At 36.1% G+C, this 18,123-nt stretch overlaps 1 protein-coding gene across 3 annotated transcripts in view; it reads left to right on the top strand.

Moving 5' to 3' along the window:
- The window catches only part of UBR1 (ubiquitin protein ligase E3 component n-recognin 1), a 162,833-nt gene that overhangs the window by 62,435 nt on the left and 82,275 nt on the right, over positions 1 to 18,123 (top strand). For all 3 annotated transcript variants that reach the window (XM_031002081.3, XM_063698954.1, XM_055363525.2), the window contains exons 16-26: positions 1,619 to 1,680; positions 1,968 to 2,078; positions 3,260 to 3,325; positions 3,574 to 3,675; positions 7,183 to 7,246; positions 9,740 to 9,864; positions 11,976 to 12,028; positions 13,141 to 13,243; positions 14,375 to 14,423; positions 14,820 to 14,974; positions 17,007 to 17,106. In XM_031002081.3, the coding sequence (XP_030857941.1) occupies positions 1,619 to 1,680; positions 1,968 to 2,078; positions 3,260 to 3,325; positions 3,574 to 3,675; positions 7,183 to 7,246; positions 9,740 to 9,864; positions 11,976 to 12,028; positions 13,141 to 13,243; positions 14,375 to 14,423; positions 14,820 to 14,974; positions 17,007 to 17,106 (990 nt within the window). The remainder of the gene's footprint in view (positions 1 to 1,618; positions 1,681 to 1,967; positions 2,079 to 3,259; positions 3,326 to 3,573; positions 3,676 to 7,182; positions 7,247 to 9,739; positions 9,865 to 11,975; positions 12,029 to 13,140; positions 13,244 to 14,374; positions 14,424 to 14,819; positions 14,975 to 17,006; positions 17,107 to 18,123) is intronic.

Genomic DNA, 18,123 nt, shown 5'->3' with positions numbered 1-18,123 from the left:
ATGGGACATATCTCAAAATAATAAGAGCTATTTATGACGAACCCACAGCCAGTATCATACTGAAAGGGCAAAAACTGGAAGCATTCCCTTTGAAAACCGGCACAAGACAAGGATGCCTTCTCTCACCACTCCTATTCAACATAGTGTTGGAAGTTCTGGCCAGGGCAGTTAGGCAGGAGAAAGAAATAAAGGGTATTCAGTTAGGAAAAGAGGAAGTCAAAGTGTCCCTGTTTGCAGATGACATGACTGTATATTTATAAAACCCCATCGTCTCAGCCCAAAATCTCCTTAAGCTGATAGGCAACTTCAGCAAAGTCTCAGGATACAAAATCAATGTGCAAAAATCACAAGCATTCTTATACACCAGTAACAGACAGAGAGCCAAATCGTGAGTGAACTCCCATTCACAATTGCTTCAAAGAGAATAAAATACCTAGGAATCCAACTTACAAGGGATGTGAAGGACCTCTTCAAGGAGAAATACAAACCATTGCTCAACGAAATAAAAGAGGACACAAACAAATGGAAGAACATTCCATGCTCATGGATAGGAAGAGTCAAATCTAAAGTTATGAAGCTTTTCCCTACGTTTTCTTGTATGAGTTTTATTTTTTAGTTTTAGCACCTATATTTAAACCTGTGTTTAAAGTCTTTGATCCATTTTGAGTTAATGTTTGTATATGGCATAATTGATGTCATGTGATTTTATATTGCTTCTATTTTTATTAAAAATGCCTTTTTAATAAAAATAAAAATTTTTGTTAAAAATACCTTTTTAATAAAAATAAAAATTTTTGTAAAAAGTACCTTTTTAATAAAAATAAAAATTTTTGTGAAAAGTACCTTTTTAATAAAAATAAAAATTTTTGTAAAAAGTACCTTTTTAATGAAAATAAAAATTTTTGTTAAAAGTACCTTTTTAATGAAAATAAAAATTTTTGTTAAAAGTGCGTTTTTAGTGAAAATAAAAATTTTTGTTAAAAGTACCTTTTTAATGAAAATAAAAATTTTCATTAAAAATACTTAGATTAATTTTCATTTCTTTTGATACGTGGCTAAAGGCAGAATAAAGGTATCTTGAGAGACAGTTTGTCATTTTTAAATAAGGTATGAGCACACCTTGCACGGTGTAGGATTTTAAATACGTTAGTAATATTGTATTTCAAAATTAGAAATTAACAGTCTGCATTCTAGATTGTCACTTCTAAACTCAGTAAACATACATTTAACTCACACAAGTTTCTTTCTTTCTTTTTTAAGACGGAGTCTCACTCTGTCACCCAGGCTGAAGTGCAGTGGCATAATCTTGGCCCACTGCAATTTCCGCCTCCCAGGTTCAAGCGATTCTCCTGCCTCAACCTCCCAAGTAGCTAGGATTACAGGCCCGGCTAATTTTTGTATTATTGTAGAGACGGGCTTTCACCATGTGGGCCAGGCTGGTCTTGAACTCCTGACCTCAGATGATCCACCCACCTAGGCCTCCCAAAGTGCTGAGATTACAGGCATGAGCCACCGCGCCCAGCCAAATCAAATCGCACAAGTTTCTAAACTTGATGAGTTAACTAGTTAACAAATTGGGTTTGTTTTCTCATTTTCTCTCTCTTTTTTTTAACTTTAGGTCTTCATGTACGTTTAAGCAGGCTGGGTGCTGTTTCAAGACTGCATGAATTTGTGTCTTTTGTAAGTGATTCTACTAAGTATTGATTTGCTTATATTCTGTTTCTGAATATCTCTTGGTTGATGGACGAGAAGGAGATAATATTTAGAAACCCACCTGAGGAATTCTCATTTAGTAATTTTACATCTTCATATAGTACATTGTAATCTGAGTCACAGGGACTTAGACGTCATCTAGTTAAAGCTCTTCCATTTTACACGTGAGAAAACTGAAGAATATGTAGTGGCATAACTTGGAGACACATCTAAGCTCTGTGAGAAATGATAAAATTGACCTCACTCTATTTCAGGAGGACTTTCAAGTAGAGGTACTAGTGGAATATCCTTTACGTTGTCTGGTGTTGGTTGCCCAGGTTGTTGCTGAGATGTGGCGAAGAAATGGACTGTCTCTTATTAGCCAGGTACAGCAAAGTCTATTATTCATATTTATGAATGTGCCCATTTTCTAATTTTTTTCTCTCATATAATTTTACCCTGTGTTCCTAGATTTTACTGAGTGTATGTTACTATTCTCTTGTATAAACTCCTAGAAATGAAAGTTCTAGGAACTATATAGACATTTCTCCTATCCTGTTCACTGTGTATTCCATCTGAATTATAAACTAGGATGCTTGTGTGATAAATTAAGGGAAAGCCGGTAGTACCACCAGAGTCCTCCCCATTAACATAGTTCTTTTCTGAGAATTACCTTACTTAGAGGCCTTTAGTCTTCCCACCATCTGTCTTAATTGAAGGCCACCTTGTAATTTTTTCTTCTATTTTGGAGTAAATATGCAGCAGTGCTTTTCTTTTCTTTTTTTTTTTCCTTTTTCTTTTTTTTTTTTTGAGACAGAGTCTCACTCTATTGCCCCGGCTATGGAGTGCAGTGGTGTAATCTCAGCTCACTGCAACCTCTGCCTGTGGGGTTCAAGTGATTTTCGTGCCTCAGCCTCCCAAGTAGCTGGGACTACAGGCATACACCACTATGCCCGGCTAATTTTTGTATTTTTAGTAGAGATGGGGCTTTACCATCTTGGCCAGGCTGGTCTTGAACACCTGACCTCAGGTGATCCGCTCACCTGAACCTCCCAAAGTGCTGGGATTACAGGCATGAGCCACTGAGCCTGCCCTTGCATTTCTTAAAAGGTGGAGAAATAGGTCTTGTAAAGTTAGCACTTGGAAGAAAAATGGTATTATGTGTTTACCTCTGTAACAAACCTACATGTCTTGCACATGTATCCTGGAACTTAAAATGAAATTAAAAAAAAAAAAAAGAAAAAAATGGTATTATGATTGAGTGTAGAAATTGGTTTACTTTTATTGAAGTAGGTATTTTAAACTTAGGGAAAATAAATTCTCTTGTTATACATGACAGTAATAACTAATATAGAACATTTTTAACCCTGAAGTGATTTCATGCCATATTTCTTCACTTCATCCTCGCTAGTCCCTTTAAGTGATTCATAGATTTACAACTTATTTTTGCCACTAAGGATTTTTAGGGGTTTCTAGCTTAGAGAAAGTTTTAAGGATAGGTTTTCTTGAGAATTTTGCTGGAAATAAAATAATTCTTTTAGGATTTATTCTACCTATTACTTTATAGGTGTTTTATTACCAAGATGTTAAGTGCAGAGAAGAAATGTATGATAAAGATATCATCATGCTTCAGGTACCTATTTAAATTGTTCCTGATATTTGTGTCTTCATCTTCCTTCTTGAATTCTTTCTAAGAAGAGAAGATAATGTAATAATTTTTAACTTAAAATACTCTCACTGTTAAACTGATTATGACTCATAGAAATAGAAGGGACTACTACATTATCTTCTGCAAACTTTTTAATTTTTGACAGTCCTACATGAGACAAAATGTTTCTCCATATAATACACAAGAAATATGATGCTGGATTTCTTTCACAGATTGGTGCATCTTTAATGGATCCCAATAAGTTCTTGTTACTGGTACTTCAGAGGTATGAACTTGCCGAGGCTTTTAACAAGACCATATCTACAAAAGACCAGGTAAACAACCTGTAAATTATGTGAATTAATTTTAAAGGAAATATTGTTACTATTTCAGTCATATTTTATTTCAGTCATATTTAGCCATATTTTTTTTTTAATTATACTTTAAGTTTTAGGGTACATGTGCACATTGTGCAGGTTAGTTACATATGTATACATGTGCCATGCTGGTGCGCTGCACCCGCTAACTCGTCATCTAGCATTAGGTATATCTCCCAATGTTATCCCTCGCCCCTCCCCCCACCCCACCACAGTCCCCAGAGTGTGATATTCCCCTTCCTGTGTCCATGTGATCTCATTGTTCAATTCCCACCTATGAGTGAGAATATGCGGTGTTTGGTTTTTTGTTCTGGATCCCTTCCTTACACCTTATACAAAAATCAATTCAAGATGGATTAAAGATTTAAATGTTAGACCTAAAACCATAAAAACCCTAGAAGAAAACCTAGGCATTACCATTCAGGACATAGGCATGGGCAAGGACTTCATGTCCAAAACACCAAAAGCAATGGCAACAAAAGACAGAATTGACAAATGGGATCTAATTAAACTAAAGAGCTTCTGCACAGCAAAAGAAACTACCATCAGAGTGAACAGGCAACCTACAAAATGGGAGAAAATTTTTGCAACCTACTCATCTGACAAAGGGCTAATATCCAGAATCTACAATGAACTCAAACAAATTTACAAGAAAAAAACAAACAACCCCATCAAAAAGTGGGCGAAGGACATGAACAGACACTTCTCAAGACATATTTAGCCATATTTTAAAAGTTATTTCTTAACCATACCTCCTGAAATGACATGTATACATATGGCACACATATATACACATATATAATCTTTTTAATCTAGAAAAATTAGAATATGTAGATTAACAAAGAAAAAAATCACATGAAAAACACTGCTTCCTAGAAATGATCACTTTTAAAGTTTTAGTGTCTTGCTTGTTTTTAAAACAAAAATTGTATCATTGTGAATGTGCTGTTTTGTAATCTGCTTCCTATGCTTAACAACATATTGTGAAAAGTTTTTTTCTTGTCATGAAATAAGTATACAATTATATCATCATTTTTAATAACTATATAGGATTGCACTATATGATGCATTATACTTTAAAGTCTATTACTGAAGAGGTCTTTCTAGTTGGTTGGTCTTATAAACATTTGTAGCTCAGTATTTAAATACTTCTCTATTTTGTTAAGACACATTTTTAGAAGTGGATTTGTTGGATAAAACAACGTGTTTTTCTTTCTTTTCTTTCTTTTTTTTTTTTGGAGATGGCGTTTTGCTCTTGTTGCTCAGGTTAGAGTGCAATGGCGCGATCTCGGCTCACCGTAACCTCTGCCTGCCCCGGGTTCAAGCGATTCTCTTGCCTCAGCCTCCTGAATAGCTGGGATTACAGGCATGCACCACCACACCCAGCTAATTTTGTATTTTTAGTAGAGACAAGGTTTCTCCATGTTGGCCAGGCTGGTCTTGAACTTCTGACCTTGGGTGATCTGCCCGCCTTGGCCTCTGTGCTGGTGAGCCACCGTGCCTGGCCAACAACATGTTTTTCTTAAGGCTCTTAATACATATTGTCAAATTGCTCTCAGAAGAAAGTCCTATTTAAGCTCTCTCTTGCAGTATGTACATCTATAAAGACATTGGTCTTTTTTATCTTTGTTGTCTCAGAGGTAATATACAAATTTTATTTTATTTATTTATTAATTGTTTTTGAGACAGAGTCTCACTCTGTCACCCAGGCTGGAGTGCTGTGGCACAATCTTGGCTCAGAGCAACCTTCTTCTCCCATTCTAGTGATTCTCTTACCTCAGCTTCCTGCGTAGCTGGGCCTGCAGGGATAAGCCACCACGCCCAGCTCATTTAATTATTTATTTATTTATTTATTTTTGAGATGGAGTCTTGCTCTGTCACCCAGACTGGAGTGCAGTGGCACAATCGGCTCACTGCAGCCTCCACCTCCTGGGTTGAAGCCATTCTCCTGCCTCAGCCTCCCCAAGTAGCTGGGATTATAGGTGTGCACCACCATGCCCAGGTAATGTTTGTATTTTAGTAGAGACGGGGTTTCACCATGTTGGCCAGGCTGATTTCGAACTCCTGACCTCGTGATCCGCCCGCCTCGGCCTTCCAAAGTGCTGGGATCACAGGTGTGAGCCACTACACCTGGACAATTTTTTGTATTTTTAGTAGAGTCGAGGTTTCACCATGTTGACCAGGCTAGTCTCAAACTCCTGAGCTCAAGTGATCTGCCTGCCCTGGCCTCTCAAATTGCTGGGATTATAGGCGTGAGCCACCGTGCCCAGTCACATCTTTATTGTTTGAATATTTGAAGTACCAGCCTATAAAGTAGCCCTTAACTGTTTTGAATTCATGAAATCACATTATTTTATTCTTTCAAATTAGAAGTTACTCCTGCTAGTAAAATTTCTTTGGAAAAATAATAAATAAATATATAAATTTTTTTTTTCCTTTTTGAGACGAAGTCTCGCTCTGTCACCCAGGCTGGAGTGCAGTGGCTCGATCTTGGCTCACTGCAACCTCTGCCTCCCGGGTTCAAGGGATTCTCCTGCCTCAGCCTCCTGAGGATTACAGGCGTGCTGGGAATACAGGCGCACGCCACCACGCCCGGCTAATTTTTGTATTTTTAGTAGAGACGAGGTTTCACGATGTTGGTCAGGCTGGTCTCAAACTCCTGACCTTGTGATCCACATGCCTTGGCCTCCCAAATTGCTGGGATTACAGGGGCGCACCACCACGCCTGGCTAAGTTTTGTATTTTTAGTGGAGACGAGATTTCACCATGTTGGTCAGGCTGGTCTCAAACTTCTGACCTCATGATCCGCATACCTTGGCCTCCCAAAGTGCTGGGATTACAGGTGTGAGCCACCATACCTGGCCTCATATAAAGTTTCTAAATCAAATTTAAGAATTAAAGAACTCTGGGATAGCCAGGAGCAGTGGCGCATGCCACTGCACCTGGCCAAAAAATGTTTTTAAATGAAAAAAATAGAAGTTACTTGCAAAGGGCTAACATGAATAGGATATAAAATGCAGAGCTAATTTTTAGTTGTTTTATACTTAGTGAAAATCAGTATCTGATTTAATAGTTTAAATGAGGGGCGTGTTAGAGAAGGATACTCTCACCATATAACTGTTGGGAATCTATTTGAAAGCACTTTCTCACTAACGCAGGTAAGAAGGCAGCAAATAATAGAAGAAGAGTTGAAGATTAGCATTAGTGTGCTTATTTATGACTATGTGGGGGATAATGATAATGAAAACGATGACAGTATTTAGCAATTATATGCCAGGTATTGTTGAATTTGATGTCAAAAAAGGGAACTATTGTAACTATTTGTGCTGTGCACACATACAAAAAAAATACTAGACTGGATGAAAAATACTAGACTGGATGGACCATGAGTCTCGTCCAGAAATGCATGTTTTATGGAGGTTTTTGGTTCTTCCATAACTAATTTACTCTTTTTCGATTCTATAGGATTTGATTAAACAATATAATACACTAATAGAAGAAATGCTTCAGGTCCTCATCTATATTGTGGGTAAGATTAAAACACAATGTTTTGAAATAGAACATGGGTTACTTTTTAGAGAGACCATTTATATGAACTATAATTGATCATTTTACTCCTTATTCGTATACTGCATTTAGAAAATCACCTTCACAAAAGCACAGATTTTACATTTTTATTTTTCAGTACCTGATTTGTAAATGTTTTGACTTATTTGGAGGTCATTTAGTGCTAAAAATTTTATATATATTATAGGTCTAAGTGAAATATATTTTCATTGTGTCATTCTGTTTAATTATTTTCTGCAAATATTGGTCATACTTAGCTTTGTTAAGGTTACTTAGAGAAAATAAAAAGAGTGTTCTTTGCCAGAAATAGTGTTTATCAAGTTATGACATTGACCCATAGAAATGTGCCTTATAATTCAGTTGAGATTAATATAAATATTTGCTGCAGAAACACTATATTCTAACCTATTGAATACAAATATATGCTATGTCATAGTCTGTGTTGATTTTACCAGCTGGTACATTCATTGCCATCATCTTGTTCTGTTTTGTTTTGTTTTATTTTTTTGAGACGGAGTCTTGCTCTGTCATCCAGGCTGGAGTGCAGTGGTGCGATCTCACCTCCTGGATTCAAGCGATTCTTCTGCCTCAGCCTCCTGAGTAGCTGGGACCACAGGTGTGCGCCACCACGCCTGGCCAATTTTTGTATATATGTATATATTTTTTAATAGAGACGGGGTTTCACCATATTGGCCAGGCTGGTCTTGAACCCCTGACCTCATGATCTGCCTGCCTTGGCCTCCCAAAGTGCTGGGATTACAGGCGTGAGCCACCGCGCCCAGCTGTCATCTTGTTTTTGACTTCTCATTCTGGCTTTTGTTATTTACTTTACTGCACCAAATGCTGTTTGGTTTGAATAGTTCTTTAGTTGGGGATTCTAGCTGTTACCTAAGTCTGTAAACATGGATTCATTTTTACTTATTGTTTGTCAGAGAGCTAGTTGCTAGACCAGCTACATGTCTCAGCAGAAAGGGTAGTAAGCCTTTATTGCTGAGTGAGACTTAAACCTTCCTGTCCAGAATATGCCAGTTAGAAACAGATAGGAAAAAATGGGCAAATTAAGAATGTGTAAAAGATTTTAAAATTGATTATATACTTTTTCAAATTACGAAAACTCAAGGGAAATTTTTGCATTTGTCCTTAGAGTGCTATGTAAAGAATCTCTAATATTGTAGTATAATTTTGCTGTTTTATTTTTACTGTTTTATTATTCCTACTGTTATTTTACTATTATTGTGTTTGCCCAAATTTATTGTTTTTTTTTGCTTGTGATTTGATTTTTAGTTAATACTTACTCTGCTCCTGAGTTTAAGTTCATTACTCTCAGGAGTCAACATTTTTGTTTAAAAAATTATATTTCTGATCTATAGTGGAAAATCATTAAGAAATAGAAAAATATTTGGATTTAGTATCAGGAACTCTAGTCTTGGCCTTGCTACCAACTTTCAAGAGCATGCAGTTGCATTCTTTGGGCCTCAGATTCCTGATTTGTAAAATGTGGAGGTAACCTATGTGATCTCTAAGGTTTCTTCTAGCACTGAAATTCTAGGGGATACTGTTTTTGGTGAAAAGTTATGAAAATTACAAAATGCTTTACAAATGTAAAGAGGAATGAATGTGTTGGAAACGAATTCACTTAACAAAAAGTCATTCTTTGGCAAATTTGTAGAATTCATCAAATCTCTTAGGAAAGGGGTTTCTTTGTAACCCTCTTATAGATATCATAGGACTTCATACAGATACTGTAGTGTTGAAAATCAGTGGTAACATAAGGCCACATATTGTAAGCCTTCTTAAGGCAATCGGAATTAGATGCTGTTGACACCGGTGAAGTTCTCATACTTATTTTAGCTATTTTCTCTCTTCATTTGGCAGTTTATTGTGATGAAAATGGAAATCTGACCTTGTGGGCATTTTCACAGCACCAGTCATTTTTAATACATATTACTGTTTTGTCATTTAGCACATAAAGACATTTTAAAGTATTTTGTTTTTCAGTTTTCACTTTGTTCTTTGTTAAATAACAAGTAGAGACAAAATTGAGAAAGATCTTGAAAGAAAAGCTATTCAGTGATGGCCACTGCTCATTCAGATGCCATCAGCCATGTGTTCTGGGTTAGAAACACATGCTAATTTATTTGAGGGGCCTTGTTTATAATGTGTGAGTATGTGTATGTGTATGTATACGAATATGTATGTATATGTATGTGTGTTTGTGTGTATGTGTGTAAGTAAGCTAAGACAAGGCCTGGATTCTCCTTCAGGTCACAGTTTTCTGCCTCTGTCTTTCAACATAGATTCTTATTCAGATTTGGGAACACATTCAAATAACTTTTGCCCCTCTCTCACAGATTTAATTTAATGCAGTGTTCTGTGTGTAAGTGCTTCTGATGGGGAGAGATTTAAATAGAAAATAATTATTCTACTTTTTTTTGTTTTAAATTATTTGAACTAGGTGAGCGTTATGTACCTGGAGTGGGAAATGTGACCAAAGAAGAGGTCACAATGAGAGAAATCATTCACTTGCTTTGCATTGAACCCATGCCACACAGTGCCATTGCCAAAAATTTACCTGAGAATGTAAGTCTGATTTTGGTTTTATCTCTATTTACCTCAAGATGGGGTAGATGTTTCTTTTTATTTAATTGGAAACTACTTCAAAATTTTAGGCAAAAAGTCCTATATCATTACCTTATAGATGTAAACCAATCACCTTCATCCTTTAGTGGTATGAATTTTAATTCTGGGAGAAACTCCTTTACTTTTTGTTTACTTTAAAATAAAGATTACTCCAGAGGAAAAAAGGGAACTTCTGAAACTGGGTGGTGCGTTAATCTGGGTCTTCTGAGAAGCAGATCTTGTGACAAAACATTAAGATTTTTATTAAAGGCAATGGTAAGGGATCTGGGAACGACAAGGGGAGCCATCAGATTCTGATGCCAGTCTGATTCCCAGTGAAATAAAGAGGGAAGGAAAGTTACATAGAAGCATCCCAGACTGCTGGGCTTCAATGGCCTTTCCATCTGTCCCTCCCCATGTCTCCCAGAATGAGCCTGCATTAGTATCTCTGCCTTGCTCATTGTCTGGTAATGACTGGTGAGAAGCTTGGCCTTAGTTTCACCAGAGCACAGCAGTTGAGGCACGTGGTCATTTACTCCCTGTAATCAGATGTCTGCAAGGTGCATTCTCATGACCACCACAGGTGGCATTTGTATTTTTGTATATACAGATACTGTGATAGTCCTACAGATTATGAGTCTCATATTTTTTCCCTCTGAGATTTGAATATGAGTTAGAAAAATGATTCTTAAAAAATAATTATACTTATTTGTGCTGTCAAGGCTTTCCAAAGAGGTAGAATAGGGATGTGTGTGTGTGTGTGTGTGTGTGTGTGTGTGTGTGTGTGTATTTGTTTTTATTTATTTATTTTTTTCCTTGAGACGAAGTCTCGCTCTGTCACCCAGGCTGGAGTGTAGTGGCACAATCTTGGCTCACTGCAACCTCCGTCTCCCGGGTTCAAGCGATCCTCTTTCCTCAGCCTCCCAAGTAGCTGGGATTACAGGTGCACGCCACCACACCCGGCTAGTTTTTATTATTTTTGGTAGAGATGGGATTTCACCATATTGGCCAGGCTGGTCTGGAACTCCTGACCTCAAGTGATCCACCCATCTTGGCCTCCCAAAGTGCTGGAATTAACAGGTGTGATGTACTGCGTCCGGCCAAGGAATATATATATATTTTTTTTGTTGTTGTTGTTTGTTTGTTTGTTTTTTTGTTTGATGGAGTCTTGGTCTGTTGCCCAGGCTGAAGTGCAGTGGTGCCATCTTGGCTAACCGTAACCTCCGCCTCCTTTGTTCAAGTGATTCTCCTGTCTCAGCCTCCTGAGTAGCTAGGACTACAGGCGCGCACCACCATGCTTGGCTAATTTTTATATTTTTAGTAGAGACAGGGTTTCACTATGTTGGCCAGGCTGGTCTCGAACTCCTGACCTCATGATCTACCCGCCTCGGCCTCCCAAAGTGCTGGGATTACAGGTGTGAGCCACTGTGCCCGGCCAAATATATGTATTTTTAAGGGAGGTTACATTTCTTATCTTTACAAGACTACAGGAATCTGTGAGCTTACTGTAGTAGTTTGACTAGGTCCTTATCTTAATTTTAAATGACTTTGTAAAAAAATAGTGTTCCCTATTTAAGGAAAAGATCAGGTCAATCAGAAAAAAACTTGCAGAAGGTAGAATATATTAGGACATCTAGACATGTATTGCTATAGATTACTAGTTGGAGCTCATTAATTTTGTTACCTTGGTTTTAGGGATTAGTACAGCATGGGCATGTACATAAATGATGAGGGTGATGAACATACTACATAAAGAAGAGCTTCTTTTCTTTGAAGTATTGGTAATACTATGTGTGTATGCTGTAGATGTATGTGTGTACTTATACACACATATGAAGGCAAACTTAGATAACTTTTCTTAAACAGTTTATACATACATCTTACCTCTTACGAAGTTGGTCTCCCAAAACGTAGATAATTGGTTTTAGACCTAATTTTTTAATAGTGGAAATTGATCTTTTTAAAATTATTTACAAAGTACTTCAGAGATGCAGTAGAAAATGTATTTCACTTCACAGAGAGGTGGAAGTCATTATATGAAGGTAAAAATGACAAAAATATTGTTTCAACAGGAAAATAATGAAACTGGCTTAGAGAATGTCATAAACAAAGTGGCCACATTTAAGTAAGTGCTTAATATTTATGCTTATTCTAAAAGGTAGTTTGATCTTTGTTCTTGTACTTTAGATACTTTGTAGAAGCTCTGAAGTTCTTGCCTGAACTCCCAAGAATAAGAGTGGAATACAGATTAGAAAGGGTGAGAATGAAGGGCTCACAGCAGACACTTAGCACCTGTTTGTTGAAAAAATGAGTGTTTTTGGCAAGTGAATGAGAAATACTCATTTATGATATTAGATGATTTATTTAGATAGTAAGTAAATGAACTTTTCTGATACTCTCTTTCCCATTAATCTGAACCCATGATTTCATTTATTTTATAAATTTTTATTTTATATGCTAATTTTGGATTATTCTCTGGTAGAATTAAAACAGTATTTTATAATATTTTCATTTCAGTATATAAAATGGAAATACAAATTTAATTGTACTAATCTTTGAAATTTGAAAAATCGATACTGATAGTGAATTTCTACTTGTTACAGTGTTGTGTTTACAGATACATTACTAGTTTCAAATAACTTTTAAAATAGGGTATAGCTTTTCTTATGATCTAGTAATGTTCATTGAAATATTCGACTTAGAGATTGGATAGAAACCAAAAGCTGTTTAATGTTTAGAACAAATATGGAGTACTCCTTTTGACCTCAGTGATTTTCCTTATAGTACTATATAAAGGATTCAGTAGTATATTTTCATTTGCAAATTACTAAGGTTATGATGTCTCCCTACTGTTTTAGATATGACCTTAGACAATGAAGTGTCTAAGGTCAATGAAGTGTTCTTTAGTTGAACAGACAACCTTTAGGCATCAGAGACTCTTAAATCTCTAAGAAGCTTTAGAGATAGGGCATGGTATCAGTTCTAGATAGTATAAAACAAACTTCTCCAGATTTGTTTGAATTTCATTATTATAAAACACAGCTTAGCTGTTATCAGGCTTTGTGTTCACAATGTAGGTTTTTAGTTTTATTATTGCAATGGAATTTTTCATAAGCTAAATGAGACATAATTTTTTTCTGTATATTTGACTTCTAGATTAATTTTTAGGTTTTTATTTGGTCTATATTTTATACTTCAAGAACACTGCAGTTCATCTTGTATTTTCCATCTATTTAGGAAACCAGGTATATCAGGCCATGGAGTTTATGAACTAAAAGATGAATCACTGAAAGACTTCAATATGTACTTTTATCATTACTCCAAAACCCAGCATAGCAAGGTAGAAAAAAGTATCCTTTTCAGTAAATAAACCTAAATGCTTTATGCTTTCTAACTCCACAGAAAATTTTCTGCTTTTTCTATAGTTTCATGCTGGTTCTTATTAATAGAGGTCATTATGTCACCCAAGAATTAAAATTGAATCAATAATGTTATCTAGTATACAGGCAATATTCAGATTTTCCTGATTATACTACATATGTCTTTAATAGCTGTTTTGGGAAGAGGATTCAATCAAGCATCATGGACTTCATCATCACACACTCATTTGATTGTCATGTTTCTTTAGTTTTTGTTTTGTTTTGTTTTTTGTTTTTGTTTTTGTTTTGTGAAATGGAGCCTCACTCTGTTGTCCAGGCTGGAACGTAGTTGCACGATATCAGCTCACTGCAACCTCCACCTCCCAGGTTCAAGTGATTCTCCTGCCCCAGCATCCTGAGTAGCTGGGGCTATAGGCACATGCCACCATGCCTGGCTAATTTTTGTATTTTTAGTAAAGACGGGGTTTCACCATGTTGTCCAGGCTGGTCTCAAATTCCTGACCTCAAATGATTCCACCCACCTCGGCCTCCCAACGTCCTGGGATTACAGGCATGAGCCACCTCGCCCGGCCAATAGTCTCCTTTAATTTAGAAGATAATTCTTTTGCATTTTTTTCTTTCATGACATTGGCATTTCTATAGAGTACCAAATAGATTCAGCTTAAACAGTTTTTGGCAAGAATACTATGTAAGTGATATATTGCATCCCATTATTAGGCACATACATCTTTTTGTCCCATGAAGGATCATGTTAAGTTTGATCAGTTAGTTAAGGTGATGTCTGGCTTTGTCCTTATCAAGTAAATACTTTACAGCCCATAGCATAGTACCCTGTGCATAATAGGTACTGGGTAAATATTTTCAGTAGAAAATAATGGAGACTAAGTTTTTGACCAGGGATATTCCTCATCTATTTTGCATTAGTTTTCTCTAGAACACAATTTTATTTCTAGGACAAAGAGGCATTTTGAATACATGCTTCAGTATATAAAGTATTTTAATAGGTGGTTTGGTCTTTCCTGACTGCTTTAATGTATTTCATTTGTTTCATGCTTCCAAAGCAGTATATTTAATGATAGATTTTTTTATAGGCTGAACATATGCAGAAGAAAAGGAGAAAACAAGAAAACAAAGATGAAGGTAAAAAGTGAGATTCTGAATTGACTCATTTTGACTATTTTCTGTGGTTTCATATCAGCAAAGCATATAGTTTTTTGTTGTTGTTGGTTTTTGAGAGTGGGCAACTCAAGGAAGTGCAAAGAGCTTTTTGCTTCTTATTCACATATTAAGATATGGTATATATCAGTAGTGATTGAATTTAAAATTGATAACAAATTAGTTCATTTTGGGTGACTGATATAGTACTTACATTACACTTAACATTGATATTTTCAGTACTGGAAAGGTAGCAAAAAAGCATGTGTTGTTTTGCATGTAACCTATTATTTTTTGACATTTGCACTTTAGTATGTAGGATAACCCAAATAAAAATGTACCTGTTTGTCTCTTTCCCCATCCATTCCCCACCTCCTATAGCATTGCCGCCACCACCACCTCCTGAATTCTGCCCTGCTTTCAGCAAAGTTATTAACCTTCTCAACTGTGATATCATGATGTACATTCTCAGGACCGTATTTGAGCGGGCAATAGACACAGATTCTAACTTGTGGACCGAAGGGATGCTCCAAATGGTTTGTTTACCTGAAATATTTTCTCTACATCAAGTCCTAGAGTTCTTGGGGAGCTAGGGAAGATCTCGGGTCTAACTTCAGTTGGAACCACATCTAGAGCACCGGAAACATAGGGGTCATTAAAAATAGCTTACACACAGCACAAATTTTTTTTAGTGGTATGTTCTCGTGTTTTTAGCATCCTTACTCTTGGGAACCATTTCTGTTTAATAAAACCCATGAAAACAAAAACAGGTGTACTTATGCTAATAAATTGACATGTTGTTATTGTGTCATGATTTTTTATATTTTAAATTTTACTTGAATTATAAGGAGACAGTATAATAAAATTTGAAGATAGGTCTAGACGTCGGTCTTGGGTTTCCCCACTTCCTATTTAAGGAGCAAATAATAATTTTCTCATTAGTAAAATAGATAAAAGTGTAATTATTCATAGAGGTAGGAGAATTAGCTAAAGTGAAAGCAGCTACTTTTCCTTGTTACTGTTGTAGATAAATACACGTTACTTAATTATGCCACGTCATGGTAGTTGTAACACCATATTTATTTATACCTGCCTAACTAAATGTTCCTTTTTCCTTGAGTATTGTTGGTCTACAGGTTCTAAATGCTGTCATTGCCATATGTGTACCTCAATTTTTATTATAACACTGATAAATATATTCACTAGTAAATTTCAAACCATAGAGATATGTTTGAAACCAAGTTAAAATTTCTCTCCCTGAGTCCCAGTATGCTATATAGGACATAAGCATTGTTAAAGTTTTGTATATTCTGGAAATCATTGCACATTAGTGCATATAGATCTACTTATTCTTGACAGCTGCGTAGTCCATTGTATGGATATAATGTGTTTCAGTAGTCTCCTATTAATAGACATTCAGGTGTTTCTAGGTCTTTGCTGTAACAAAGAACAATAAAATGTACGTTCTTATACAAATGTTTTTGCATACCTAAGGGAGCGTATTTGTCATACTAATTCCTAATAGTTGGTATATACCTTTACATTTTTGACAGATGTTTTCAAATTGGCCTCCAAAAATGTTATACCAGTTTACTTTACCATCACCACTATGGTCGAAAGTGCCTACTTCCCAATACCTATGCCAGCTCTATATTTTACTAAACACCAAAATTTTTGCCACTGTAATAGGTGAAAAATAGGATGATCTTGTTTCAACTCATTTTTCTTTAAGTGAGGTTGAACTTTTTTTTTTTTTTTTTTTTTTTTTTTTGAGATGGAGTTTCACTTGTCACCCAGGCTGGAGTAGGCTGGAGTGCAGTGACACAATCTTGGCTCACTGCAACTTCCGCCTCCGGGTTCAAGTGATTCTCCTGCCTCAGCCTCCCAAGCAGCTGGGATTACAGATGCCTACCACCACACCTGGCTAATTTTGTATTTTTAGTAGAGACAAGGTTTCACCATGTTGACCAGGCTGGTCATGAACTCCTGACCTCAGGTGATCCACCCACCCCAACCTCCAAAAGTGCTGGGATTACAGAAGTGAGCCACCAGCTCCGGGCCAGGTTGAACATTTTTCATATGTGTATTCATCATTTCTCTTTCTGTAAACTGCTTAATGTGAACTGCTGAAACCTTTCCGTGTTTTTTACCTATCAGCTTTCTTATTTTTATACTTCTACTTAAAATAGATTTACCTTGCTAGGCATGGTGGCCCATACCTGTAATTGCAGCACTTTGGGAAGCTGAAGCAGGAGGATCACTTGAGCGCAGGAGTTTAAGACCAGCCTGGCCAACATAGTGAGATGCTGTCTATACCCCCTGCCCCCTCCAAAAAAAATTTAGCTGGGCGTGGTGGTGTGCACCTCTAGTCCCCAGCTACTCAGGAGGCTGAGGCAGGAGGATCACTTAAGCCCAAGAGCTTAAGGCTGCAGTAAGCTAAGATTGCCCCACTGCACTCCAACCTGGGTGACAGAGTGAGACCAGTCTCTGAAAAAAATTAAAATTAAATTAAAAATATATTTACCTGAAGAAGCGCAATTTTAAAGATCTCTTATTTTCCTCCTTCAGGCTTTTCATATTCTGGCATTGGGTTTACTAGAAGAGAAGCAACAGCTTCAAAAAGCTCCTGAAGAAGAAGTAACATTTGACTTTTATCATAAGGCTTCAAGTATGTTTGAGTATCACTCTTCAACACATTTGTCATTGAAAGTCTAGATCTTAAGGAGTTTTAATTTGTCAATCCTGAAAGTTTATATCTTACAGAGTTTTAATCTGTCAGTCCTTAAAACATAGGTAACCCTGAAATAATTTTTTTCCTAGCATTCTTAGTTTGTAACTAATATTTTCAAGTATACTAATATATTTTTTAATCCCTTACTGTAATCTTTACTACAATCTTTTTACTACATGATCGCCCCACTTTTTTTTTTTTTGGTTGCATATATTGGTATTTTTTAACTTTCATTCCTCATCTCAGTATTATCAAATATTTGCTGCTGTGTCAACCATAGCATTCAAGTGACATGTCTTAATAAGATATTAACGTTTCTGAATTTTAAATGATAGAAATCTGAATGATAACGTTCATTTTGCGTTGTATTCAACTTGGAAGAAAAGGATAGTTTTAAATTAGATTTCTAATAAATGCTACCTGATTAAGATAGTTTTTTTCAAAGCACATTCCAGGCATGTTGATTATAAAAACAATAGGAGACAAACATTTTCTATTTACATGCTGTATTTTTTAGATCCCTGAAGACATCAAAAACCTATTCAGTTTATGGATATAAAGTCCTCCACTTCAATATTTTTGGCAATTTTGTTTCTCATTAAGCACTTTTGCTTAGATGTTGAGTCAAGCAGAGGAAAGACCAGAGACAGATATTTAGGGTAGCTTTCACTTAGCAGTGCCAGTAAAAGATGTAAGAGAGAGACTTAAAGTCATTTTTAAATTTAGTAGATCATATCATTGTAACCCAGTACTTCATATAATTGCAGATTTGTCCATTGAATAATTAATGAAGTTAAGGGATTGATTGGCAAACCTTGGTTATCAATGTAAATAACATTAATTAGAAATTGTAATTTGTACATAATTATGAAGACATAATTGACCCTCCATATCTGTGGGTTCCATATCTAGGGATTCATCCCATCGCAGTTTGAAAATACTCAGGGGGAAAAA

The sequence above is a fragment of the Gorilla gorilla genome, chromosome 16 (genome assembly GCF_029281585.2).
Source record: "Gorilla gorilla gorilla isolate KB3781 chromosome 16, NHGRI_mGorGor1-v2.1_pri, whole genome shotgun sequence".
NCBI lineage: Eukaryota > Metazoa > Chordata > Mammalia > Primates > Hominidae > Gorilla > Gorilla gorilla.
This window is presented reverse-complemented; position numbering and strand designations above follow the sequence as displayed.